This window comes from Vulpes vulpes, chromosome 16, assembly GCF_048418805.1.
Source record: "Vulpes vulpes isolate BD-2025 chromosome 16, VulVul3, whole genome shotgun sequence".
Classification (NCBI taxonomy): domain Eukaryota; kingdom Metazoa; phylum Chordata; class Mammalia; order Carnivora; family Canidae; genus Vulpes; species Vulpes vulpes.
The window spans coordinates 78063633-78091133 of NC_132795.1; the positions used below are offsets into that span (position 1 = coordinate 78063633).

Consider the following 27501-nt stretch of genomic DNA (forward strand, 5'->3'; position numbering starts at 1 on the left):
ATATGTAATCCTGGCAATTGCTTTCTGTTGGAGCTTGGAGAGAGGCCTGGGAATGTTTCACCTCCCAGCACTTTCTCTGTACCTCCCTTAGGACACTCTACTTTCTGCCAAGTTATTTGGGTCTGGTCTTAATGTTTAATTTCTTCTTCCAGAGGGTATGTCCCTATATCTATTTCTGTGGACAACTTGCAGTGGTTTGTACATGGAAGGTGCTCCATAAATAATGTAATATAAATACATGATGGATGGATGGATGGATGGATGGATGGGCAGCTGGTTGGATAGATGGCCCCTGAGAGGCAGGTTGGCAGAGGAAGTATAGAACTTGTGGATTTAAGAAAGGAGGGGAGAAGGGGAACTGATATCCGTTGAACATCTGTCCTTGCAAGACACTGTTTTGGCACTTTATAACAGTTTCAATAATTGTTACACCAACGCAGCCAGGTGGGTTTGTTTTCTCATTTCAAGCCGTTTGATGCTCAGAGGGTATGGGATTTGCTTAACGGGAACCTCATCTAAACCAGTCTGAATGAAAAACCCACCATACTCTAGAAGTCACATATCAAGTGAGCACCAAAAGTTGACTTTTATGATGTTGTTTACCCAGTACACTGACCCCAAAAGTATATGGATGTAGATTGGTGTGGAGCAGCTTTGGGCATGATTGAGGGTCTGCTGTGGGAGTAAGGGAGAAGGTGGCTTCCCCAACACCTGGGCAACAGGAGTGTCAGCTCAGGAAGACTGCTTCCCCTCTTTGGTTCCGGAGGAGTCAGGGCAGGTATGGCCATGCGCTCAGCACACCTGGCCTAGAATGCTGTGTCCTGGAGGGTCACCCATGTGGCTCAGTTGGTTAAGCAACCAACTTTTGGTTTAGGCTCAGGTCCTGATCTCATAGTTGTAGGATCCAGCCCCATGCCAGACTCTGTGCTGTGTGGATTCTGCTGAAGATAGATTCTCTCCTCCCTCCTGCTCATGCACACTCACTCTCTTTCTCAAATGAATAAATAAATAAAAATATTTTTTTAAAAAAAGAATGCTGTATGCCTAGACAGGTGGCCCTCCCTCCCGCCCCCCCACCCCCCGACAGCAGACTGTACCCTTCTCCCTTCTCAGTGCCTACCGCAGAGTGTAAAAGCTGAGAGCAAGTGTGACCTTGAGTGGCAGGCCTCAGAGGAGGAGAGAGAGGAAGCCTCATTCTGGAAGCTGGGGGCTGTCTGGGAACAGCATTTGTCAGGCCTGGCCTTCAGCTGATGTCACCATCAAAGCAGACAGGGCTGGGAGCCAGCAGGCAGCAGGATTTTGAGAGCCCAGACTGGGGATTTGGTTCTGGAGATTGAATCCTTTGTGTGACTCCCCCACATGATGGCCGTCTGCCCTGTGGGAGCATCCTGGTTCCAGAGTCTATCCCTAGCAGACCTGATGGGCCTGCCCCTCACAGATGCTCTGTCTTGTGCGGTGAGGGGAAGGGCTCCTGTCAGTAGGCCCACTCCAATGAGCAAGCTGCCCCCATGTCTTCTTTGAGATGGGGCTCCTGAGCTGCTGCTTCTTCTTCTTTTTTTTTTTTTTTTTTTAAGATTTTATTCATTTATTCCTGAGAGGCACAGAGAGAGAGGCAAAGACATAGGCAGAGGGAGAAGCAGGCTCCCTGTGGGGCCCTGGGATCGCAACCTGAGCCAAAGGCAGATGCTCAACCACTGAGTCACCCGGTGCCCCTGGTTATTTACTCTTCAAGTCATATGATGGAGGAAAAAGTTTATCAGTCAATGAATACTAATTCTCATTTCTATTCATAGAGCCAATAGTAGACATTATTTTTTCACCTATGTCATCTTTTGGGATTAGTATAACCTTGTTTTATTTGCATCTCTGTGGGGGACTCATTTGCTTACCTGGCAGCTCTGACAGGCCCTGGCTTTCTGGGTGTATGTTTGTATGGGAACCCTCAGGAGTCCTTGTGGCCTTTGGAGGGGTGCTAGGTTCCTGGAGCACATCCCTGAAACGGATGGAGAGATTGCCCCCTCCTATCCACCAGGGAGTCGAGAGGGTAGAGAAGAAAGTTCCCACAAGGTTTCAAAGACTAAGGCACTTGTGCTAGATGTTGCAATTCTATGGGGAGAGGCCCTGTGGGGGTAGGACTCAGGGTAGTGCCCTAAGAGTGCCCTTTGACCCAACGTTATCCCTGGCTCCTTGAGCAAGAGGGCTATAAGAAAAGAACCAGGCCCCTTTTGGAGATGCTCTTAGAAACCGTAACATTGGTTGGGAGAGAACACCTAACCCTGCAAAGAGTGGAAAACGAGATATGGGGCAGCTGGGGTGGCTCAGTGGTTTAGCACCGCCTTCCACCCAAGGCATGATCCTGGAGACCCGGGAACGAGTCCCTCGTTGGGCTCCCTGCATGGAGCCTGCTTCTCCCTCTGCCTGTGTCTCTGCCTCTCTCTCTCTGTCTCTCATGAATAAATAGATAAAATCTTAAAAAAAAAAAAAAAAAAAGAAAATGAGATGTGTGTGAAAGTGAAAAAGTGAAGGATGTCAACAGTGGCCGTGGGAGAGAAGTGTGTTGGCCTCTCACGCACTGCAAGGCATCTAGAAGGAGAAGGGACAAGGCACAGTGAGGCTCCCACAGGGCAATAAGTCGCCACAGATGGCCTGAGCAGGACAATCTAATAGCCATCAGGAGGACACATCAGCCCCTCAGGTCCCTGTTCAAGGAGGGGGTGGCCTTTGGGGCTAGGGGCAGGGCTGGTTCTGCTGGGAGGGTTGTGGTGCCAAGGGTGGCTGTGGCTTCCACTGTTCCTCCCACTTTGGCCCCTGGCCTCTGTGGCATGACCCGCAGAGGCAGAGGCTGCTGTCAGTGAAGAGCTGTGCCCAACTGCAGGTGTGTGTGGTAGAGGGTCAGTTCCGCGGGCCTGGGGTGCTCGCACCCAGCACATACCGAGGGAGTGGCCCTTGACCTGCTCCAGGGAAATAACCTCTGAGCTCTTGGAAGATCTTGCCTTAGAGAAGTATCCTTTTTTTTTTTTTAAAGATTTTAGGGTAGCCCTGGAAGCATAGGGGTTTAGCACCGCCTGCAGCCCAGGGTGTGATCCTGGAGACCCAGGATCGAGTCCCACGTCGGGCTCCCTGCATGGAGCCTGCTTCTCCTCCTGCCTGTGTCTCTGCTTCTCTCTCTCTGTGTATCTCTCATGAATAAATAAATAAAATCTTAAAAAAAAAAAAGATTTTATTCATTTATTCCGGAGAGACACACAGAGAGGCAGAGACATAAGCAGAGGGAGAAGCAGGCTCCCCGTAGGGAGCCCGACAGTGGGACTGGATCCTGGGCCCTGGGATCACACCCTGAGCCAAAGGCAGGTGCTCAACCGCTGAGCCACCCAGGTGTCCCTATAGAAGTGTCCTTGTACAACCGAGCGCTGGCAGTCTGCCAGGTAGTTTATGCTAATGTGATGCATGGTGAACACCTGTCTGTTCACCTGGGCCCTGGCTGATGCTGTATCAGTTGGATCTCTGGAGGGGCTGGCGCATGAGTAGCTAAGCTCAGTCATGCGGGTACTCCGTGCCTGTGTGACTGACTGCACCCCCCCCCACGCCCCCCAGTAAAAATCCTAGACATCACAGCTCAGGGGAGCTTCCCTTGCTGGCGAGACTTTGCACATGTCACACATCTTTACTCTCCCGCCAGGAGAGGACCACCGGTGCTTGCAGCTGGTTTCTCCATGATTCTGCTCTCTGTGCTTTTCTCCGTTGCTGATTTTAATCTATGCCCTTCCTCTGTGGGTATCATGGCTTGTCTGAGTTCTGTGAGTCCTTCACTGGACCTGAGGGTGATCTTGAGGACCCCCTACAGAAGGTGCCAGGACCTGAGCCCCGCGTCTGTTTCACAGGCCCTCCAGCAGGTGGTCTTCCTGATGCCGGGCATCCAGAAGCTGCTGGGGGGTGTCAGTTATTTTTCTCTAAGGGGTGCTGCTGGTGAAAAGGGGAAGAGGTGCCCTGAAATCTCATCGCAGAGGCAGATCTGCTTCTGTTGTAGGCTTTTCCCACATACAATCGGGAGGGCAGGGCACTTCCCTTCTCCAGCCAGGCTCCTCATCTGTAACACAGAAGGGCAGGCTGAACTGTGGCTCAGGGTGGCCAGTGTAGGCTCTGGAGTTTGGGGTGGGGGGTGGCGGGAGTTCTTGCAGCTCCCTTCCTTGTGTCACTGGCTCCCCTGGTGTGCGGTGGGGGAGCTGGAGCGGGGAACGAGAGGCCAGAGATGCTCAGCTTGCTCTTTCTGTGACCAGATGGCTTGTGTTACCACTGCCTTGAAGGGGGCCCTGGGATCTGATGGCAGATCGGTCTGGAGTTTCTCTCTCTCTCTCTCTCTTTTTAAAAATTTGTTTTATTTTATTTATTTGAGAAAGACCAAGAGAGAGAGAACACAGCCAGGGAGGGAAGAGGCAGAGGAAGAGGGAGAAGCAGACTCCCCGCTGAGCAGGGAGCCTGATGTGGGGCTCGATCCCAAGACCCCGGGATCATGACCTGAGTCAGGCAGACACTTAACCAGCCGAGCCCCCGAGGCGGCCCTGTCTGGAGTTTCTGCTGCAGGAGTGAAGCTCCTGAGTCACGCTGGTAGTGGAGCAGCTGGTGTGAGCCCAGCCTGGAGTCTGCACGCAGGCCCCGCAGACGACGGCAGTGCTCACTGCGCTGAGGCTGTCGGCGGAGGGGGGCTTTGATGCTATCAAGTAAAGAAGGTGAGGGGCTGTAACTCCCAGGGAAAGGCTGTGCCCTAAGATGTCTCCCAGCCAGAAAGCTTGATTCCATGCCCAGTGCTTCTGCGTTATTCCTATTAACTTGTTTAGGATGAATAAAATTGCCATAATAACAATTTCCCCCACTAGTATTATTTTGATTTTTAACCAGTGGAAAGGGAAATCCCTTACTGGTGAGGGTGAGGTGAGGATAAGTGGGCTGTGGAGGGACAAATGTTCCCAGTTTCTAGAACAGAGAAGCTCTCTAGCCAGTAGAAACCTCCCTCCAGTCCTCTTGCCCCAAGATCTGGCTACTCAGAAGAGAATCCAGGGAAGTTGGAACATGAAAGAAGGAGACAGATTGAAATACTTTTGTGAATCTTGGGGTGTTTGGTTAATAGTATCAGAAGCTGGGCTGGCAAAGACCCTGTCACATAAATATGAAGTCATTGCTAGAGATAGCACTTGTTAGAAATGCAAGGAGCGGTGGCTGGAATTTCTCGCTCTCTTTTTTTTTTTTTTTTTTTTTTTAAGAGAGAGAGCACAAGAAAGGGGAGAGGCAAAGGGAGAGGGTGAGAGAGAGAGTCTTAAGCAGGCTCCATGCTGGGCATGGAGGGTTCGATCTCACCACCTTCAAATCATGGCTCAACACAGGGCTTGATCTCACCACCTTCAAATCATGATCTGAGCCCAAATCAAGAGTTGGATGCTTAACCAACTGAGGCCACCCAGGCACCCCGGAAATTTGTCTTTTAAAGGAAGGACTGTTAGGGCTTACATTTAGCTTTAGTCCTCTGAAGCTCGGGGTCAGGAAGGTGGATCAGTGATGCCCTAGACTGGCCTTTTCTGTGACCTTTATCTGATTAGTAGGGTTCTCATCTCCATCTGCTGGGGGCCAAGGCTTCCACCTCCTTCTGTTCCATCAGAACCTGGTCTTGGAAGAGGCTCCACTGACAGTCATTTACACTTTAGTGAGAATATGTCATTGTACTCTCTCTCCCACAGACGTCGGCATTCCAAGGCTGAACTTTCCCATGAAAGTTGCTGTTGCTATAAAAGACACTCTGGCTCTCCAAGAGCAGGGAAGGAAAAGAGTTATCCTGGGTAAAGGACAATGTTGGTTCACATTTTTTCAGTTGCAGGGTGATCTCACGCAGTCCATAGATGAAGAGGGAAATTACTGGCTTGCACTGGTGGGGAAGAAGTTGAGGATCCTCTCACATTTGGAGGAAGAAATGTAGGCGGCAGCCTCAGGGAGCACAGCTGGGCTAAGGCAGGCCTGGCTCTGCTTCCTTTTCCGTAGTGGTTTCCTTCTCTCTTCCTGCAGGCTGACGCTCCCTGAGGCAGGGATGGAGGACAAGAACTGCCCAACAGCCTTTGCGGGCAGGATGTGGTAGCTGGGCACTCAGCATCCATTCCACCCTCCTTCTAGAGAGCTGTCCTGTACAGCAGAGACTAGAGGCTGAAAACTACATTCCCCGGACTCTTGCAGCTACCAATCTGGATGAGATTCAGATTCTGCATGTTAGATGCACTTGCATGAGATTTGAAAGGCAGATTGGACCTAGAGCTGTGCTTCTGCTGTTTGCTGCTGGCAAGTGGGTGCGACTCATTTTTCTGGAGTGACTTCTTTATCATGGCGCCTTTATGCAAACGGCTGCTTCCTGACTGTGGGAGAGGTAGCAGCCCTCTTAGTAACCTGGCTCTCTGGGTGTGTTTCTCCCGAGAGTCAGTCCTGAGAGCCTTCCCTAGAGGCTTTCCCACTGATGTACAGGCCATTTGATAGCCCAGCAAAGTAAAGCTAATTAGACCAAAAATAGAGTGAAAACATTTTATGGCCAAGCAGGAAACCTGATCCCGGGCAGGGTCTGGGAAGGCTGTTTAGATGAGGTTTAGGGAGGAGAAATGGGCAATGTCTTTTAAAATAAAAAGACTGCAAATTCTCTCTGTCCCATAGCAGAAAAGCAAAGTCTCCTAGTGATGCTGACTGGACCTGTCAGGTGCATACGCACGGGGTACTGGAAGGGACCTGCTGGGTGCTTGTGGTGCCTGTCTCAGGATTATGGTGTCCAGGTGTCTCTCCTAAGCACATAAGACCCTGCTAGGGGTGCCCTGAAAACATGCCTGAGTTAGGGATGTCACACAGTCAGGCTGTCAGTGTCAGGGACCTAGGTGGCCAGGTCAGAGTTTATCACCTATAATAAATCTTTTCTTCTTAAGCCCGCTGAACTGGATTCTATTGCATTAACTTTGCCCTGACGGGTGCACCAGACCTAGCTTGTAATCTAAGAAAAGAGAAGGCCACTCAATCAACTACCATCCTTGTAAGGCAAAGGAGGTCCTCCCCTGGCCTTCCCTTAGACCAATGGCCATGTCTGAGGATGTGGAACCATGGGTGATCCAGCCTACAGGGAGGGTGCCAGGTACTGTACATAGGTGGCCTCACCCCTTACATCCTCTTGTAGAGAGGATTGTTGCAGGTGATGGTGACCGTGTGACACTCTTCTGGTCCATGAGATGTCAGCAGAATGTCTTCAGGGAGGCCTGGGAAAGCCACTTACCAGGCAGCCTCCCTCCCTACTGTTTGCTGCTGGTAGCATAGACGTGAGACTTGGAGGTATGGCTGCCTTAGCACCTGAGTTGACCAGCTTGAGGACCAAAGCCAACATGTTAAAAATGGCGAGCGGGAAGAGAAGAGGAGCTGGCCTTCCTGCCTTACTGCAGCACCTGCCACCAGACTTCTGCTTATTTGAATCAAATAATCCCTTTCTCCTGCTTCTTTAAGCTCTCTTGGATTTTCTGTTAATTGCAGCTGAACACATTCCTAACACAGGAGACACCCTGAGATTGACAGGTCCACTAGACCACGGGGAGATGGGATGAACAGGGATATTGTTCCCAGAAGATGACAGGAGAGTGCCTTTTCCTTGCAGGAAAGGCAAAGGCTCCATCGTGTACTCTGATAGGCCTTTTCAACACCCTTAAACCCTCACCTGCAGGGGGTACCACGCCAATCACTATGACCGACTATCATAGTTTGTGCCTACTGAGTGAAACCCAGCAGGACTGTGACCTGATTAGGAAGAGATGGGCTTTAAGAATCCAATCTTGAGCAATCTAAGGGGGGAGGATCTGAGCATGGAGGGTGAGTAGAAGAGGCCTATAAACTCCCCTGTTCATTGGCTGCTGAGATTTTGATAAATACCATTCCCAGCCCCAGGATGGCCCTGGAGTTCAAGCTTCCTGACCCAAGAGCTCTCTAGAACAGCCCTATGTAATAGGCCTTGCTGTCATGACAACAATGGGTTTTATCTGTGCTGTCTAATATGGCAGCCATTGGCCACACTTGGGTATTGAACACTTGAAATGTGGTTCCTGCAACCGAAGAGCTGAATTGATAATTTAATTTTAATTTAATTTTAAATTCATTTAAATTTAAAACAATTAAATTTAAAATGTGGCTGGTGAATACTGCACTGGACAGCACAACTCTAGAGAATGATCCTTCATGTGTCCTGGGGGAGCAGAGACACGTGGAAACAAAGACCTGGAGCTCACAGAGGCTCTCACAGGGTTGGGAATGCGTGTGGAAGCTGCAGCTTTCAGAGGAAGCTGGCCAGCCTTCAGCGGGCACACTTCCTTCCATCCTGCATCCAGATGGCTGGTCCCGCTCAGCATAGTCCACGGAGCAAGAACTGGCCCACGTCGTCCGTGTTGGGTTAGGCACTTGCTACTCCACTGGGGGGAAATGTTCACAGAAGGGAGGCTGCAGAGACGTTTGCTAAGTGTGGTTCCTGGAGGAATCCCCGTGGACTCTTTCCTCACCCCCCTCCATCCTTTCTCCTGAGCCTCAGAGTGACAGAGCCCCAAGGCCAGGCCTCACTTTGCTGACGTGGAAAGGGGGCCCCGGTGAGAGGAGGAGGCCCGCTGGCAGCAGCGAGAGAGGCCGCCACACGGCAGATGCGTGGGGCGCGTTCCCCTGAGAGACGAAATGACTACTTAGAGGACAATGTCTTGGAACAAAGAGAGGCCCGAAGGGGCTACCAAGGCCCCACCAAGAGGCGCAGGTGCCAAGGTGAAGCCTCGAGTCCGGGTTGGCTCCCGGTTTTACTATCATCACAGAACGTAAAGTATGTGGAAACGAGGGAGGAAAAATATGTCAAGAAACCAGTCACGTGAGGGGCAGCAGGGAGCTGGTCGGTGACCGGGTCTCAGGGAAGCATGATCCGGGGGCTGCAGGGGATGAGAGAACTGGAGCAGGCCTGGCTGTCCTGCCACCGGCACTGCGCGTGTCAGCGGGTGCGCTTTTCAGTACAGACCGACGGCAGAATAATAGGCTTCTGCTACATGCATGAAGCTGTTGCCATTTATATGTGTCCCTGTTCCTTTTTTTTTTTCTTCAGATTTTGTTTATTTATTCATGAGAGACACAGAGACACAGGCAGAAGGAGGAGCCCCACACGGGACTTGATCCCAGGACCCCAGGATCACCGCCCGAGCCGAAGGCAGATGCTCAATCCCTGAGCCACCCAGGCGTCCCACCGTGTCCCTGTTCTTACCGTTTCTTTTACCCGCAGAGGTCTTGCTCTCCCACAGGCAGAAGGGAGCGCTAAGGTCTCTGGGTAAGCCTTCCTTTAGTCATTCCGCCAGCCTCCCTTCTGTGAACATTTCCCCCCAGTGGAGAAGCAAGAGGCCGGGGATGTAATTTGCTTTGCCCAGACTCCAGTCCTACAGCGAAGGTGGCTCCCGGCGTACTTCTGCTCTCTGGTCGTCTCACTTGCCGCCCCCCGCGGCACACTCAGCTTGGACAGCCTGCCTCTGAGGGCCTTCCCCGACTGCGGGCTGGCGGGCTGGCCGCCTCCTCCTGGAAGCCCCCCAGAGCCCAGGCTGCCCAATGCACCCGCGGCACCTGCTGTACTGCGCGGCCCGGTCTCAGGGGCCTGGAGTTCAGGGACGGTGGGGGCTGTGCTGCCTTTCTCACCCTGGTCTCTCTAGCCCCTAACAAGAGGGGGTGCGGCTGGCCCTAAACTAGACGAGTTGCTTACCCCTCTGACCCAGGACGAAATGGGGGAAGGTACCAAATCCCTAGAGTAGGTAGGGGACAGTGAGACAAACAGGCAAACCCTCGTCCAAGGGCCTGGCTTGGTCAATGTAAAGGAAAACAGAACAGTGACTGGCCACAGGAGGAGACAGTTGGCAGCCCCCGGGCCTGGCGGGCTGCCACTCTGAAACGTCAGAGGAGTCACAGGCCTTGAGAAGGTAAGGACCACTTGGTGCAGGTAAATGGGCCGCCTGGGCTGATTATGCAGTGGGGGGCCCAGGGCCCGGAGGCACAGGAGGGCGGCTGGGCCCCAGAAGCCCCCCCTCCGACTCCACAGCTAGCTAATGGATCTTAGCTGGAAGCAGGGTAATAGGAAGGCTTCATTCCAGAACGCTGTAGGCCAGTGTTTTTCAAACTGCTGGATGTGATTCATCAGGAAATCTATTTAACAGCTTCGACCAGCATTAAAACACAACAAAACAGAATGGAAAATAGTATATAGCACGTCCTACAGTCCTCTGAAACCTCTGGGCTTGGGGGAGGGAGAGAGGGTGATTTTGTAGACTGAGGTGGGCAGGGCCATACTTGAGTGACCTGGAAACTACTTCTCAGCTCCAGGGAGGGCACCCCGAGGGAAAGGGGTAACCTGGGGATGGGCTGTGGAGTTTGCACTACTACTACTTTTTAAAAATTCATTTATTTATTTATTTATTTATTTATTTATTTATTGACTCATGAGAGATACACAGAGAGAGGTAGAGACACAGGCAGAGGGAGAAGCAGGTTCCTCGCAGGGAGCCCGATCCTAGGACTGGGATCATGCCCTGAGCCAAAGGCAGACACTCTATCGCTGAGCCACCCAGGTGTCCCAAGTTTGCACTATTATGACGAGGATTAAGGTGGTGCCAAAAAGGTTTGCAATGGCACCATGGGCAGAAGCGATCATCTAGATGGAACCTTCTTCCCCAGCTGGCACTGCAGAAGCAATAGGGACTACCTGGTCCCTCTCAGGGTGACACTTTTGAAGTTGTGGACAGCTTACAGTATTCAGTTCTTAGGCTCTCAGTTACTTTTCATAAGACTCCAGGGTGGTATGGGGATGGAGGGTGGGGGGCACATGATATCATTATCCCATTTTAGAGGTGGGGAAACTGAGGATCTGATCCAGCAAAGTGACTGCCAGGTGCAGAACTAGATTGCAGACTACTTCCTAGCTTCTTTCTTTCTTTCTTTCTTTTTTTTTTTTTTTAAGATTTTATTTATTTCTTCATGAGAGACACAGAGAGAAGAAGAGACAGAAGCAGGCTCCCTCCAGGAGCCTGATGTGGGACTCAATCCCAGGACCCCAGGACATCGGCATCACAACCTGAGCCAAAGGCAGACGCTCAACCACTGAGCCACCCAGGTGCCCCTGGACTTCCTAGCTAGCTTCTAAGTGAGTGTGCTTTCCACACCATGACCAGAGTGCTCTGTGTTTAGAGTGTGAGTTCAAGACACTGGCTGCCCATGAGAGGCACCTGGGCAGCTTCCACAAAATTCCAGTGCCTGCCTGAGCTCTTCCTGGGGTGGCTGAAATCAGAATCTCAGAGGTGGGGTGGGGTGGGAGGGGCCTGGGCATCAGGATCTTCTCGGGGTGCCTTTGGAGAAACTTGTGCACCCCCAGGGTGGGTGCCCATCTTCCCTCCAGGCCTGGCTCTTAGAAACAGGCCCTGGCCCAATCTCTTCCACCAAGCTGCCTGCAAGGTCCGTTGGTGCCTCCCCAGCTCAGAAGGATGTTCAGTTGTTTTGCTGAGTAACTTCCCCAGGGAGCTGCTGCTGGGGCCCAATCCAAGAAGCTGAGGTCTCCTGGGGCCTCCTGAGAGGAGGTGTGATCAGGAGGGTGGGGAGGCAGGAGGCCCTGACAAACAGACAGCAAACAGCTCAAAGGGGTGGCAGGCTGCATTTTATTCATCGTTAATTTAAACACCCTTCGACTCCTCTCTTGGAGTACTGCTCAGAAAAATAAATGTATTGTTTAAGAAACCCTGCAGGCTTGCCCCGCATGCTCTAACCCCCCTCCTGAGAGAACACAGTAGCATAGAAAATGATTTGTGAAGCGAAGGGGAGCTTCCCTTGGGAGGGGGGAGAGGAGGAAGAGGCTGAAGGAAAGAGGAGGGGAGGTCTCGGGCCAGGTTAGTACAGAAATCTCATCGCTTCTCAGCGCTTAATGAGGTGCCTGAAGGTGCCAGAGCTGCTGGGTGCGGGGCGGGGTTTGGGGGGGGCACGGGTCCAGGCCCCCCGAGTCTGTCCTGGCTCAGGGATGGTTTCAGCAGCCCTTCCCCTACCCCAGCCCGCAGTGTGCAGCCTCCAGCGCCGCCGCGATGAGCTCGCCGTACAACAGCCCTGCGACATCGAGAAGCCCCGGCGCCTCTTCTGGACTCAGAAGGGCCCTAAGCAGTCTGCCTGGCTGTGCTTTCCAGACAGTGTGCATGTGGAATTGTGCTTTTCGTTTGTTAAGAATGTAAAAAGTTACAGTAAGACGGAACCGCCTGGCCCACAGCTCCCGTGGTCGCCACCCCTGTGGGCTCCCATCTGCCTCGATTCCCCAGAAGCCTCTCCTGTGGCTGGGAGGGCGCAGCCACCCTCACCGCCAAGCACAAGGGATGGCGTCTGCTAGGAGGCCTGTCTGAGGGATGGAGGAGCCTGCGTAAATTTAGCAGCTATCTTCCACGGTTTGGCTTGGGTTTGGACGCTGGCTTCTATGTAAAACACAAATTCAAATTCATGCAAAGTGTACGTGAAACTCCCCCAAGGCGGAGAAGAATTTTCCAGGCCTTAGTAAATCTCCAGGGAGTTAAAAATGGGAAAGCTTTCTTCTCAACGTGATCCAGACTGGGATTTTTCCTTGGGGAAAGGGGGCTAGTAGCTCTTTGTAAGGCTGGTGTGTGTGTGTGTGCGTGTGTGCGTGTGTGTGTGTGTGTGTATGCGCTCACGCGTGCCCGTGAAAGTACATATGATGCTATGATGTGTGAAGCTCCTGGGCAAATGCCCAGGACTTTCTGGCTGAGGGCCTGACGCAGTCTGAGCCTTCTGACTCTTCCTCCAGGCCTTGGGGGGCTCTGGCTTTCAATCAGAGGACAGAGGAGCCTGACCACCTGGCCTCATTAGCAAGCAAGGACATAAGGATGGCTTCTTTACCTGTCTGCTCATCTTGGAGAAATCTCAGCTGCTCACTAAGACCTCTGTGTGGCCACAGCGAGTGGCAAGGGCTGCTTAGAGCCCCACAGACCCAGCTGGAGAGGGGTGAATATGGGCCTAAGGTGAGACAGTAACCCCAGGAGCTGGGGGTAGTTGCAGACAATAGGGAGCTACCAGCTGTGGGTCAGACTGGAGATCCCCACATGGTGGGGGAGGCCACAGCATCTAGGAGAACGGAACCTTTTCTTAGCCTGAGGTTCAGTAGAACCTGCACCAAAGAAAGGGGTCCCTATCAACATCATTATTCCCGAAATGACTACGGACCCCAGTTCTAGTTTTCAATGCTCAGCAGGATGCCAAATAAGCCTTTAGGCAGGGGTCTAGGTTCCAGCTATACCCCTAACTTTGGAAGCCCAGCTTTTCCCCCCTGAGAAGCAGCCCCTGGCATTTGGGGCACTGAGCCTTTTTTTGCCTGAGGTGAAGGACAGTGATGTACTGAATTTGGGGGGTGGGGAGGTTAGGGGGACAAGGGCAAAAATAGAAGCACTCCTCTGGATCCTGAGCATACAACGTTGTATGTTGGAGGGCTGGTGTTTCTCTGGAAGGTTGATGAGAGGGAAGGGTCCCCTCCCTGTCCCCATAAGCCAGGCTTATGGCTCCTTCAGAAGCTTGCTCAAGCTGCTCACAATTGTCTCCTTCCAAAGGCAAAGCATAGAAGTGAAAACAGCTAAGGCTGCAGCATGAGCAATTTAGGATAGACTTTAGGAAGCACTGCTGACAGAGAAGACTGCCAAGGAAGGTTGTGAGTTTTTCTTCTCTGTAGGCGGGTCCTGCTCCCTCCTGTCTGAGACGTGGTTCTGTGCGGTCCTGTGTGCTGGTCAGTGGGATCACTTGGACACCTCTTTGGCTTGTCCAGCTCAAAGAACCTATTTAACTAGGTCTTAAGCTTCCTGTGCTGGGGGCTCACTTCCTCTGGGTTGGCTGCTTGTTTTGCCTTTTATCAAGTCCTCATGGTCTACATGCCTCTGTCATGGGGATCTCTCACCCCCAAGTTATTGCTCGTTGCCTGGGTGACACCTCTAATTGGATGCCTTTTCATCTTCCCTTCTTTTAGAGGGTTTGGCATAACACTACTTCTAGGTCCCATGAGAGGGCCTTGGCCTAGAGCGTGTGTGCCTCTCTGAGTGTGCTGTTACTGCAGTGTGACTGCAGCCATGGCTCGGGCGGGGCAGGGGTGTCGCTAGCTGGCCTGAGTGACAGTCACAGTGAATCCTGAGGTGTGGTTCTCTGGAAGCCTGCCCTTTGGGATTCAGCAAGGCTGACCTCTCTCCTGGCCGCCCTGCCTCAGTGACCTCACCCGAAGATTAGGACCTGTGTTTAGATCCCAATCCCAATTAGAAATTACCCAAAGTAGCTAAGAGAGTCGTTCAGATCCCAACATATTTTCCCCTTCTTGTCACCAACTGGAGGGGGCATAGGGGAGATGGACATTCAAGCATGACTCCTGATGCTGTGTGCACATGTGTGTATGTGTGTGTGCATGTGTGTGTGTGTGTGTGCACATGTGTGTTCCAGGCACATATGCTTCCTTCACTGCCAGGGAGGGAGATTTCATGGCTTTTCATGCCTCTGAGGCATACAGTGTGAGGCGTCCTGGTGCTCTTCTAAGACTTCCTGTCAGAAGCTGTAGATATTGATGGGTCACACCGTGTCTGACTACGTTCTGGCGTCTGTCCTTGGGATCATCTTCTTAGATGAGGAAAATGGGCCGAAAGAGTATCGGTTCTTTACAGTCCAAGACAGGAACCCTATCCTTTCAATGAAGGCAGCATCTGGTTAGTGACCCCTATGCAGCAATGGGTGGAGAACCAGTCCCTCAGCTTGAGGATCATCCAGCACAGAACTGATTCTAAAACGGCTTCCATCCACCCGTTCCATCAGCTCCCTCCCTCCCGCCTTCCTCCACCTCCGATACAGACTGTGCGTGGAGAAAACAAATTCACTTGATTGTCAGTGGGGGCCAAACAGGGTTTAGAATGGGATCTGTCCTCAAAACATTATGGGCTCTGGAGCCAAATTCTCTGACATTTGCAGGATGGCTGCTTTGGGTCCCTGGTGCTTCAGAGCCCTGACTCAGAAGGGGGTTCTGGAGGCTGCACTCTGCACCCCTAGGCTCTCTGAGAGGGGAAAAAGGAGCTGCTCAACGGGAGTCAAGAAACAAAATCCACAGCAACGAAGCAAGATTGCGCCTGAGAGGACTCAGACATTCCTGATTAGTAATGAAAAGCATTTCCAAGGACAACGCTGGTGAAAGAAAGGAGGGTTTGGGGGGGGGGATTCTGAGATGAGCCCCCAGCCTCAGAGATCAGCTGGGCTGAAGCAAAACAGGGCTCCTGCAGCCTGACTGCTCCCCTCCCTGCCGGCCACCCTGGGTTTCCGGCATTAAAGTAGCTGCCCTGTGTGCCGAGCCGAGCCGAATGCACGAACTCCAGGCTGAGAAAGGCCAGCGGCGCCCCTTACCATCCCAATTTCCAAGTCTCGGGGAAACGCCACAGTCCGCGAGTCGGTGCTATGTTGCGTCTCATTGCATAATACTACACGGTTCTCCGTGTGTAGCGGCTGTCCTATTTATATACATCGGTAGGCAACATATGGCTCTCCCCACCCCCACCTGTCAAAACTGTGACTACATCACTTCTGACGACCAGAAGGAAGCTGCTAGGCTGGGCCAGGATTCTAAATGCTGCGGAGGTAATTCAGAGCCATGAGAAGTTGCACCATATGCTTTGGGGTTGCCGGCTGCTTGTGTGCATGGGGACGGGGTTTGGTGCCATCCGCAAGACCCAGGGACGCCCCCTCCTCGCGGCCGTGGGCGCACCGGGTGAGGGTCCAGGGCGCCGCTCCCTCGCTCCCTGGAGGGGAATCTGCTGGGGGCGGGGGCGGGGGCGGGGGGGGGCACACGGTTCTTCAAGAGGGGACCCACGAGGACGACAGGCTCCCCCGAAACCTGCCCTGGATAACATCAGGCCTGGCCAGATAGTATTTCTTTTTTTTTAAAAAAAAATTTTTTTTTTTTTTTGGTTTGATTTTATTGGGTAAAGATTAAGAAAGCGCCAGCGTCTGCGAGAAGGAGGGCGGGCGGCGGCGGGGGCCCGCCAGCCCGCCCGGGGTCCGGGGCGCGGCCCGGCGGTCTACCTGGAGGCGCTGGTCTCGGCCAGCCGGTTGTTCATGATGCCCAGCGCGCCCACGCCGCCCGAGAAGCCGTTCTGGCGCGTGTGGACGCACACGCCGCGCGGGTAGCCGTTGGCCGTCTCGGACAGCTGCTTCTGCAGCAGCGCCAGCGACACCTTGTTGGAGGCCGTGAGGTCGCGCATGGAGATGAGCTCGCCCGACAGGCGGCGGCCCTCGGCGTCGCTGTCGCGGGCCGCGGGGTCGGCGCCGAGCGCGGCCAGGCGGCGGCGCAGCCGGGAGCCCGGGGTGATGGCGTTGCGCCGGGCCAGGGGCGCGCCGGGCGCCGGGCAGCAGCGCGCGCAGCAGCGGCAGCTCAGCTTGCGCAGCATCCAGTTGAGCACCTGCTTGATGAGGATGGAGATGACGTTGAAGAGCGAGTAGATGCAGCACACGCCGAGCAGGATGAAGAGGAAGTTGCCCAGGCGGTAGAGCCCCTGGTTCCGGTAGGCGGCGTGCTGGCTGCTCACCAGGTCCCCGAAGCCGATGGTGCTGAAGGTGACGAAGCAGAAGTAGAGCGAGTCCACGTAGTCCCAGCCCTCCACGCTGGTGTACATGGCCGAGGCGCAGCACGACAGCAGCACGGCGAACAGGCCGAGGATGAGCAGCACGTGGTACACCGAGGGCTTCCAGCCCGCCAGCCCGTCGGCCTCCGCCAGCGCCGAGCCCGAGCCGCGCCGCAGGCTGGCGGGCAGCAGGCCGCTGCGGCGCAGCTGGCGCTCGCGGCAGGCGCGCATGATGAAGGCCAGCAGCGAGATGATGCGCTCCAGGAAGAGGTTGAAGAACAGGATGGTCCCGGCGCAGCCGAACAGCCCGTAGGCGATGAGGAAGGCCTTGCCGCCCACCGTGGCGGGGGTGGTCATGCCGAAACCTGCGGGGACAGGGCGAGGGTCAGCGAGGGTCAGCGAGGGCCCGGCGGGGCTCCGGGCAGGGCGCAGGGCGCAGGGCGAACGCGGGTGCCCACGCGCCTCCGCCCCGAGGGGCATCACCCGGACGAGGGGAAGCAGGACCTGGGCCTTTCCCTCCGCGGGCGGCCCTGGGCGCGGTTTCCTGATGGGGTAGGGGGGCAAGGCCTAAACTGATGGAGGAGATCTGTACCTGGAAATGGGCGGGACAGGATGGTCACTAGGAAGGACCCATGAAATGAAACCACTACCTGGGTGCAGACCAGTGAGATAGCTGCTAAGCTACAGAGATGTCGCCTGCTTTCCCATTCCTTTTTTTTTTTTTTAATTTTTTTTTAAGGTAACCGATGGCAAACGTGGGCCTACTTAGGACAGAATTCCATAAAGGCTTCATTTTTTTTTTTTTTAAGATTTCATTTATTTATTCATGAGAGACACACACACACAGAGAGAGAGGCAGAGACACAGGCAGAGGGAGAAGCAGGCTCCATGCAGGGAGCCCAACATGGGACTGGATCCTGCACCTCCAGGATCACCCCCTGTGCCGAAGGCAGGCACTAAAACGCTGAGCCACCCAAGGATCCCCTAAAGGCTTCATTTTAACTGAGATTCCTAGGGACCAGGTAGAGTGTGTTCAGTCTGAGCAGGTATGTGTGAGGGTCTCTGGAAGTTTCATAACTGAAACTGACAAAAAGATTGTTTGAGAATGAGCAGGCAACCTCCAGAGAGTGAGCTGGCTCTGCTGTGGAGCATCAGTTCCTTCTCCCCCAAGGACCGTCACCACCCTTGTTCAGACTTGCGGCCAAAGGAAAGGTTGTTGCCCTTCTTGCCCCAGCAGGTCCTATGCTGTCCTGTGTTGGGGGTCACTTTTGTCCTGGGAGGCCTGCCCTGTGCCGGGGCAGCTACCTAGTGGTTTGAATTCATAATTAAGTCTTAACTTACCCACTTGGTCAAAGCAGAGTCTTTAAGGAAGATTCTTTATCAATGGATTTCTGCAGAAAGCTTGGCTTTCCACCAGTTTGCTAGGCCTTCCCGCCTGAGCTCTCAGCCTACTGCCAGCTCTGGTCTCTTTGTGGGACCCACGTTTGCCTCACTCTGGTTATAGAAGGGGTTTAATCTCTTGGCACAAAGATTCACTGCTACTTGGAGTCCAAGCTGGAAGTAGATCACAAATCGGAACAGCACCCTGGCACCTCTCAGCACCTACACAGCAGAAGTTCAGGGGTATCACTGTTAAATTTATGCCCCACGTCAGGAAGGCTGCCTGTGTGCTACTAGTGGGGTGAAGCCAGCCCTGGGAACTGGTGGAGTAGAGTTTTGTCTCACGTGGCTTACTCTTTCCTTCAAAAAGTCAGGGGAAAAAAAAATTTTTTTTTTCGGTAATTCCTTAAGCCTATATACTAGTAATTCTCTAGATTCCATAGAGGAAATCTCAATTGCCTGACCACAGTCTCATCTTATGCTTAATGATTTAAGTTAGGAGAAAAGCTTATGATGATACCCATGTTGAAGAAGATGAATTATATCCATAGATACAGATTTTGGCCACAAGAGAGTAAAAAAACAAAACAACAGAAACCCAAAAAACAAAACTAAACTAAAACCACAGGAGCAGTGTAGCCAACTTAATAGAGGGATTTTTCCACACTTTAAAGCCAAACCCAAGGGGCACCTGGGTGGCTCAGTTGATTAAGTGTCTGCCTTTGGCTCAGGTCATGATCAAGTCCTGTGGGGTTCCCTGCTCAGTGAGGAGTCTGTTTCTCCCTCTCCCTCTGCCCCTCTCCCGTTGCCCCCTCCCCCATAACATTGTCTCTCTCAAATAAATAAAATCTAAAAAAACTTACAAAAAAAATAAAGCCAAACCCACATTCCTGGGTTCATAAAGAAATCAATTCTGAGTCTATATGGTTATATGTGGAGTGAAAGTGTTTGTATTTGTGTGTATGTGTGCACATTTATATAAAGTCCTAGATCGATGACCCAAATATCCAGCAACATAACTAAGTCACAGTCTGTTCATACAAGGAAATACCAGACAGCAATGAGAAAGCACAAACTACAACTACTTGTAATAATATGAATGAATCTCACAAAAAGAATGTTAGGTGCCTGGGTGGCTCAGTTGATTAAGTGTCTGCCTTTAGCTCAGGTCATGATCCTAGAATCCTGGGATTAAGCCCCGGATCAGGCTCCCTTCTCAGTGGGAATCCTGCTTCTTCCTCTCCTTACCCCAGGCTTGTGTTCTTTCTCACGCACTCTCTCTCTCAAATAAAATCTTAAAACAAAAAATGTTACAGAAGCTGAACACAGAACACCTTCTGTATTAGTCCATTTCTAAAATTCAAAACCAAGCAAAATTTTTTTAGGGATGCATTGTTGGTTGGTCAAATTATAAGGAAAATCAAGGAAGTATTTTTTTAAAGTTTTTATCTGAGTAATCTCTATACCCAACCAACGCAGGATTCGAACTCATGACCCCAAGATCAAGAGTCTGATACTCTCCTAACAACCAACCAGGTGCTCCCTCCTCCACCTTTTTAAGTTCTTATTTAAGGGACGTAATTTCAATAAAAGTCAGAATTGGAATTTCCTGTGGGGGTGACAGGGGTAATAAATGGGAGGGGATACAGGGACTTCTGGGGGCCTGGAAATGTTTTGTTAATCTGGTAGTGGTTACATGGGTGTTGTATAATTATCTGTGTGTTTTTGAGTTTGCTTCTTTTTGTATTATCATGATAAAAACTAAAAAAAAAAAAAAAAAAAAAAAAAAAAAAAAAAAAAAAAAAAAAAGACTAGACTCTTCAGTGTAAGGGACCTTAATTCTGATCTACCTCTCACTATATAAGTGAGGGAGCAGAGGCAGAGGGGACATGACCTCTAGCTTGTTGGGGACAGATACCATACATATGTCCTGGCTTCTAGCCTGATCTTTAGACTATTCTATACTACACTGCTTCTACACACTGAGGAAAAACAGCACCTCTAATAAGGGATTCTTTTGCTAGATTCTGGAAGAAATGGGAAGTCTTGATTCTGGAAAATTAACACTTGCCTGAGAGAACATCAAATGAGATTTTCCCAATCTTTAGGATTTTTAGCTGAAGTTTCAAATCTAAGAGTGATGTGTGGTATGTTATCCCATATTTGAAAGGGAAGTTCTAGATGCCTCTATGCTGGATTACTAGAAGATGAATATGGGTCTGGTGACTAGCACCCCATACCCCCCATCTCCAGGCTATATGGAAAGGCTAGAAATTATCCAGGGATAATGGGAGATGGTCACGAAGTAGCAGAGCTGTTGTAGTAGAACGTGCTGTGTCATCCTGTACCCACCCCCAGGCCACGTGTTGGGGGTGCAGTTAAGAGCACCTCAGGCTGCAGACAGAGGAGGAGAGCTGGCGAGCTCACTTCCAGAGGCTAGCAGAGCTGCAGACACAGCCAGGGCCACTCCACTGGATGGAGTATGGTGAGAGTTTTGAGAGAGCTGGAGGTATTTCCTAGAGTCTAAGATGTGCTGGAGAGTTTCTTTGGATGGAAGGCTGGCTGGAGGAGCCCACACAGACAGGGGCAGGGAAGAGGGGAGCAGCCTGCACTTCCAACGCTTGTTGCATCAAGGATGTGTGAGAGTGACAGGGTCGAGTGGATGTGCAGAAGGCAGCCAGATCTGAAGGGACTCTCCCCAAGAGGGTTGCTGCTGGATGGAGGGGCCCCTAGCAATAAGAGGCTAAGGGGTGGGGTGCTGGGAAACATTCGAGGTACTCACAGGAGGTTGAATGGAGAGGGCGCATCCACTGATGGAACAGTGTAGGGCAGTGGTCCCTGTGCCCGGTCTCCAAAAACCCATAAATGGGCCCCATGAAAGGGCATGGCTGTCCCAACAGTGCCCATGGCAGAGCCACTATCAATGGCTAAGAAAGGATTATAGTGACACCAGTGATGTCAGACCAAGAGCAAACACAGATTGCCCCTTCTGCACTGCAAGAAGGGAGAGGCTGAGCTTTGATTAGAAGTGAACTTGAAGGGGCGCCTGGGTGGCTCAGCGGTGGAGCGTCTGCCTTGGGCTCAGGGCGTGATCCTGGAGACCCGGAATCGGGTCCCACATCGGGCTCCCTGCAGGGAGCCTGCTTCTCCCTCTGCCTGTGTCTCTCTGCCTCTCTCTCTGTACATCTCTCATGAATAAATAAAATCTTTAAAAAAAAAAAAAAAAGAAGTGAACTTGAAGATTGAGTTTAGATCAGACTGGATATCTGAGGATGAGTTTCAATTTTAAAACTGCTGGTATTTAAAATAACAACTAATTGGAAAACTCTAGCATGTGCCCAAGATGTGAAGGGATCCAAAGGGAAGTCCTTTAAGACAGCAGATGAAGACGAGGCCATTTCCCTGGGTCAGCCCATTGAATAAACTGATTCTACCTGGATTCCCTTGCTGGGGGTAAGGCCGGCGCCACCCCTGCCCCTCCAGTGTCAGCCCCACAGAGCGAGGCACACCCCACTCAACAGACAGGAAGCCGTGGACCAAGGGGTTGAGTGGTGCCAAGACCCCACAGCATGGGAGGGTAAGGTGAGTCTGAAGCCCAGGTGTGTCACTGTCCACCGTCCACATCCTTCCCCCCACCCCACGCTGCCTTCTGAGGGCACTGCGGGGCCTCCATTCCTCCTAGAAAACCTAATTTCAATCTGGCAGCCAAGAGAGCACTTTCATGTGGGGAGGCTGACCCTCTGTCGTGCCCCCCAAGAGTCTTCTTCCCCCCCGTGGCTCTCTTTCCGCTGACCATTGCTGGGGAGAAGGGCCACTGCTCCTCCTCTATGGTTCCCATCAAGGTGGACTCTTCACCCCTCTTGTGGCACAGTGAAGATAAGACGGCTGTATAACCAGACTTGATCCGGGGCTTGGTTAGGGACAGTAGGTGGAATGCAATGCAGGGGGGACCTCCACTTTTGGCTAACAGACTGGCTGGTTGCCCACAGGCAGGGGACTCATTTGCCCCTTGGGGTCCTCACAGGACTCCCCTACCTGACCTAACTGCCCTGAGTCAAAGGCTGTGCTCTCCATCAGGAGCAGCCCCAGATTCCTTCAAACTCCCCTATGTCTAGCTTCCTAGGCCCCCTCTGGAGCTGGATTTCTTTTAAAAAAAATTTTTTAGGGCAGCCTGGGTGGCTCAGCGGTTTAGTGCCACCTTCAGCCCTGGGTCTGATCCTGGAGTCCCGGGATCGAGTCCCACGTCGGGCTCCCTGCATGGAGCCTGCTTCTCCCTCTGCCTGTGTCTCTGCCTCTCTCTCTCTCTCTCTCTCTCTCTGTGTGTGTGTCTGTCATGAATAAATAGATAAAATCTTTTAAAAAATTAAAAAATTTAAAATTTTTAGTTTTTTAAATTTTTTTTTATTATTATTTATTTATGATAGTCACAGAGAGAGAGAGAGAGAGGCAGAGACATAGGCAGAGGGAGAAGCAGGCTCCATGCACCGGGAGCCCGACGTGGGATTTGATCCCGGGTCTCCAGGATCGCGCCCTGGGCCAAAGGCAGGCGCCGAACCGCTGCGCCACCCAGGGATCCCAATTTTTAGTTTTTTAAAAGATTATTAATTTGAGAGAGAGAAAACATGAGGGGGGGAGGGACAGAGGGAGAGGGAGAAGCAGACTCCGCGCTGAGCAGGGAGCCCAATGCGGGGCTCTCTCCTAGGACTCCAAGATCACATGACCTGTCTGAGCTGAAGGCAGACCCTTAACCGAGTGAGCCCCCGGGGTATCCCTAGAGCTGGGTCTCTTGTTGAGGATATATCTCTTCCCTTGATGATGGGACTGAGAATGAGACAGGTTTCCCCACCAACTATTCTCCTTCCCCAAAGGAGTGTGGCCTTCTCCCAGGGCCTCTGCAAGGCACACCACTAGATACACTGCTGGAAGACCAACATCCGCCCACTCCTTCAGCAAACACAGCTTGGCAGGCTTTGTGCTGGGCTCGGGGATACGGTGGAAGCCAGACAGGTGGAAAACCAGCTGCCCTCATAGTATCTGGGCTGTATTCTTAGAGGTTTTGTACTGAGTTTTATTTCTCTGCTGCCGCAGGCTCATCCCTGGGCCAGGGCACAGCTTTTCCCTGTTGCCCGCACATATAGGCTGGGCCAGGACTTGTTCTGGGGTCTCCTAATGGCCATGAGCACGGGCCCAAAGTGGTGCCAAATGCTTGACTGGCTGTGATACTATCCTCCCAGAATGAAGGGGACATGCAGGTCAGGAGCGTCTCTGACAGCACAGGGGGCACCCTGTGCAGTGTTCCTCTCACCAGCCCTATTCCTGTGGTCTGGCTCTGTGCTCACCACACCTCCTTTTGCTTTCCTACAGAGGACCTGTCTGCTCAGCTCAGGAAATAGGACAGAGGTGACAGTTTATCCTCCTTCCCCACTTACCCCCAAAGGCTCAGAGCTCTGGGGGGCCCCCCAAGCCTTAGGGTCAGGCTTCTTGCTGAGGGCCGAGGGGCGGGCTCTCTGTGCCTGGCACTGCTATCTAGTCAGGTGCTTCCCAGAGGGGATGAGCAGTCCCCCACGCTCCTGCAATCTGTGGGGAGCCAGGCCGGCTGCGGAGAGGGGCCTTAAAGCTTCAGCCAGAGAAAAGGCAAACCCAGCCACCCCGAGAGTCTCTTCCTTCCCCCAATCACACCCTGCAGAGGCGTAATCTGTCCCCAGGTTCGCACCAAGCCTGCTGTTTTGTTTATGCCACAATTGATCTGCCATCCCAGTTTGCAAAGAGCAGACACTTGGGGGCTTTATTATGCCACTTTGACAAAAGCTGTGAAGCTCATTCCCACAGCCTGTCTGGTACCGCCCTCGCAAATGGGGCCCTGGTGACAGGGCCTATGGAGTTCAGCTCAAGGAGGCTGATCTGTATTGGGTGCTGGGCAGCCTCTGTGCTGGACACTGGACACATGTTCTCTCGTCCAGTTCCCCCAACCACCCTGTGACATGGGCTAAGGGAGGTGAAGGCAGTCGGCTGAGTTACAGTTTGTAAGCGGCTGAGCTGACCCTGAAGCCCTTTCCACTGTGCCTGACGGATGGCAAGGCAAGTCTGCTCTTCACCTGGGGGACATTATTCTGGCTCTACAGTGTCACTTTGGGGAAGGGGAGATATAATTTATAGTCCAATCCAGTATACTTTTGAGAGTAAAAGGGTCACTAGTAATAACTACCCCAGGACAGCAGGTATAAATCAGGGCTGATCCAAGAAACTAGGTTGTATGATTAAAATGCAGATTCCAAAGTAGAGACCAGTTAACTCAGTTGGTTAGTGTGGTGCTAATAAAATGCCGATTCTAAGGCAGGTTTATTTAGTGGGTCAAGAAGAGGACCCAGGAATCTTCATTTAAACAAATGTTCCCTGATGATTTTTTAAAAAAGATTTATTTATTCATGAGAGACACAGAGGGGCAGAGACACAGGCATAGGGAAGCAGGCTCCATGCAGGGAGCCTGACGTGGGAATCGATCCCAGGTCTCCAGGATCATGCCCTGGGCTGAAGACAGTGCTAAACCATTGAGCCACCCGGGCTGCCCTTCCCTGATGATTCTGATGCAGACAGGCTAAAGCCTGTTCTTTAAGAAACAATGTTATAAGGACACCAGGGAGGCTCAGTGCTTGAGTGGCTGCTTTTGGCTCAGGGTGTGATCCCAGATTCCTGGGAGCAAGTCCCACATCAAGGCTCCCCACAGGGAGCCTGCTTCTCCCTCTGCCCTATGTTTCTACCTCTCCCTCTTTGTCTCTCATGAATAAATAAATAAAATCTTAAAAAAAAGAAAAAAAAGAAACAATGTTCTAAGGTAGCCCTGGATATCTACTGTTTGGAATCTGCCCAATTTCAAATTCTTTTTAAGATTTTATTCATTTATTCATGAGAGACACACAGAGAGAGGCAGAGACATAGGCAGAGGGAGAAGCATGCTTCCTGCAGAGAGCCTGATGTGGGACTTGATCCCAGGACCCCAGGATCACAACCCGAGCCAAAGGCAGATAGATGCTCAACCACTGAGCCACCCAGGCACCCCTAATTTCAAATATTTTGATTTAAATTTCTCTTAAAAATTTGGCCTTACTGAGGTATAATTAATATACAAAATTGTAAGATATTTAAAGTGTATATTATTGATTTAATTTCAAGTGGCCCAAAACACTTGTGGATGGTGTAGCTGTTTCCTTAACAACATCTCCTACCCCCAACTCCTATGTGAGGCAGCCAGGCCACTTGAAGAACTGACCTGCATCCAGGTGCAGGCTAGGCCAATGGAAATTACCAGTTCCCTTACTGGGATTGGCTCAAGGATGGATAGACCTAAATCAATCAGTGCAGGGCATTTTTATGGCTATAGAGATTGGTGCAGGAATGGGCATGTGATCCCATTCAGGCAAATAAGATAAAAGAGTTTCTCTGATGTTTTTTGGGTTAAAAGATTGTCATTTAGAGCTGCCCTGGATGTGGAGGGAGAAGTAGCCCCAAGAGTAGTTGGCAGCCTTCTGTGGCCATGAGGTGGAGCTAGCCTTAGATGAAGCTGATGCTGCAGGAGGCTGAGTGGAGGTAGCCTGAAAGAATGAAGCTTCATGACCCCAGTGAGCTGTGACATCAAACCAGCCATGCTCCCCGACCTACCTCTGGACTTTCAATTCTTGGGCTCATAAACCCCTTCTCCTGCTTACACCTTCCATGACATACATCTCAACACACTCCAACTGGTGTTGGAGCACCAGGGTAAACAGCTCAGCGTCCAGGAAATATCACCAGACTTGAACTCAAAGGTTGGACCTCCGTTGTGGCCTCTACGGGCCAAGAGTGAAGCAAGTCACTACCACTAACTTCTCTGAGCCCCAATTTCTTCACCTATGAAATGTCAGCCTCCCAACGTGAACCTTCTTTGTAAACTGCAATACCAACATGTGCTTCTCATGATGATAAAATAGACTTACTGGTGGTGGGGAGAAGGTGGGGGTGAGTAGAATCCCCAAAATTAAAAAAAAAAAAAGATGGATGAACGTGAAACGAGTTTATTTATGGCAGGACTTTTCAGAGCACTTATTGTGTGATTTATGAATCCGAGGGGGCTGTGCTAACACTAACTAGTGTTCCCCATACTAATCTGACCTCAGATTGTATTTAACTGCCTCAGGTGACCTGAGTGTTTCAAAGAATAATCTTTGGGAAATGCTGCAGTCTATCCTCACGAAGACTTAAGGATGAGATATTTTAAAAAATGCTTATGAGTACCCACATTTTCCAATAGTCACCGTGACAATGCAGTGCCTAGAATAGCCTCTGGTGTGCAGAACGTGCTTGAGCTAAGCTTGTCGAGTGAATAAATAGACTCTCCCCCTGCTTGTTTGGAGCAGTGATTCTCAAACTAGATTGCCTAGGACCCATCTGGGGATCTTGTTGGATTCTGGGACAGGGCTCCCAATTCTGCATTTGTAACCTGGCTTCAGGTGATGCCACCGCAGATGGTCACTGGATTTTATTTTTAGTAGCAAGCATAAATGACTTACGGCACTAATTACCTTCGGGGGCCTGTCTCCACAGTGAGATGGGAATCCCTTGCAGCTGAGGTCACATCATACTGGCTATTTGGAACTCTGCTGCTCAGGTTTGAACCCTAGCTCCACCACCCCCTGGCTGTGTGTCTTTGAACAAATTCATTAACCTCTCTGTGCCTCAAAGCCCTTATCGGTAAAATGCAGGTAACATAACTACCTCGATCATTTCTTGTATTGAGTTAATATATGCAAAGTATTTAATGCCTAGCACATTACTAAGCCCTTAATAAAGACTTATTATTAATCTTTCTATGCTCTACAGTGAACAAGGGAATTTTATGTGAAGTAGGCAATGATAGTTATTTGTTGACTGAATGATTGAAAGTAAAAATTTCAAGAACCTCTCAAGGGTAAGAGTTAACTATCAGAGGTAGTGGAAAGCAGAGGTGTGGAGTCAACAGGCAGGGATGGGCAAAGCCACATTAGGGTTGCCAGATAAAATACAGAACTCCTAGTTAAATATCAAATCATTTTTTAGTATAAGCATGTCCCAATGATTCATTATTGAGCACTTGGCTGGCTCAATCAGAAGAGCATGTGACTCTTGAACTCAGGGTTGTGAGTTTGAGCCCCACGTTGGGCACAGAGGTTACTAAAAAATAATAATAAAATAAAAAATGTTCTTTAAGAGTTATATCTTAGGGGCACCTGGCTGGCTCAGTTGCTACAGTGTGCAACTCTTGATCTCAAGGTTGTGAGTTCAAGCCCCATGTTGGGTGTAGAGATAATGTCAAAATCAAATCTTAAAAAAAAGGATTAATTATTTATCTGAAATCCAAATATAATTGGGTGTCCTGTATTTTTATTTGCTCAATTTGGTGACCCTACCCATGGCTCCACTTGTTTGCTTGGCA

General features: G+C 51.3%; 1 protein-coding gene across 1 annotated transcript in view; it reads right to left on the reverse strand.

The window, feature by feature from the left end:
* Window positions 1–15999: 15999 nt before the first annotated feature.
* Window positions 16000–27501, reverse strand: part of KCNK12 (potassium two pore domain channel subfamily K member 12) — a 49024-nt gene continuing 37522 nt past the window's right edge. Inside the window, exon 2 of the mRNA XM_072741206.1 lies at window positions 16000–17041. Coding sequence (XP_072597307.1) covers window positions 16134–17041 — 908 coding nt within the window. The 3' untranslated portion in view covers window positions 16000–16133. The remainder of the gene's footprint in view (window positions 17042–27501) is intronic.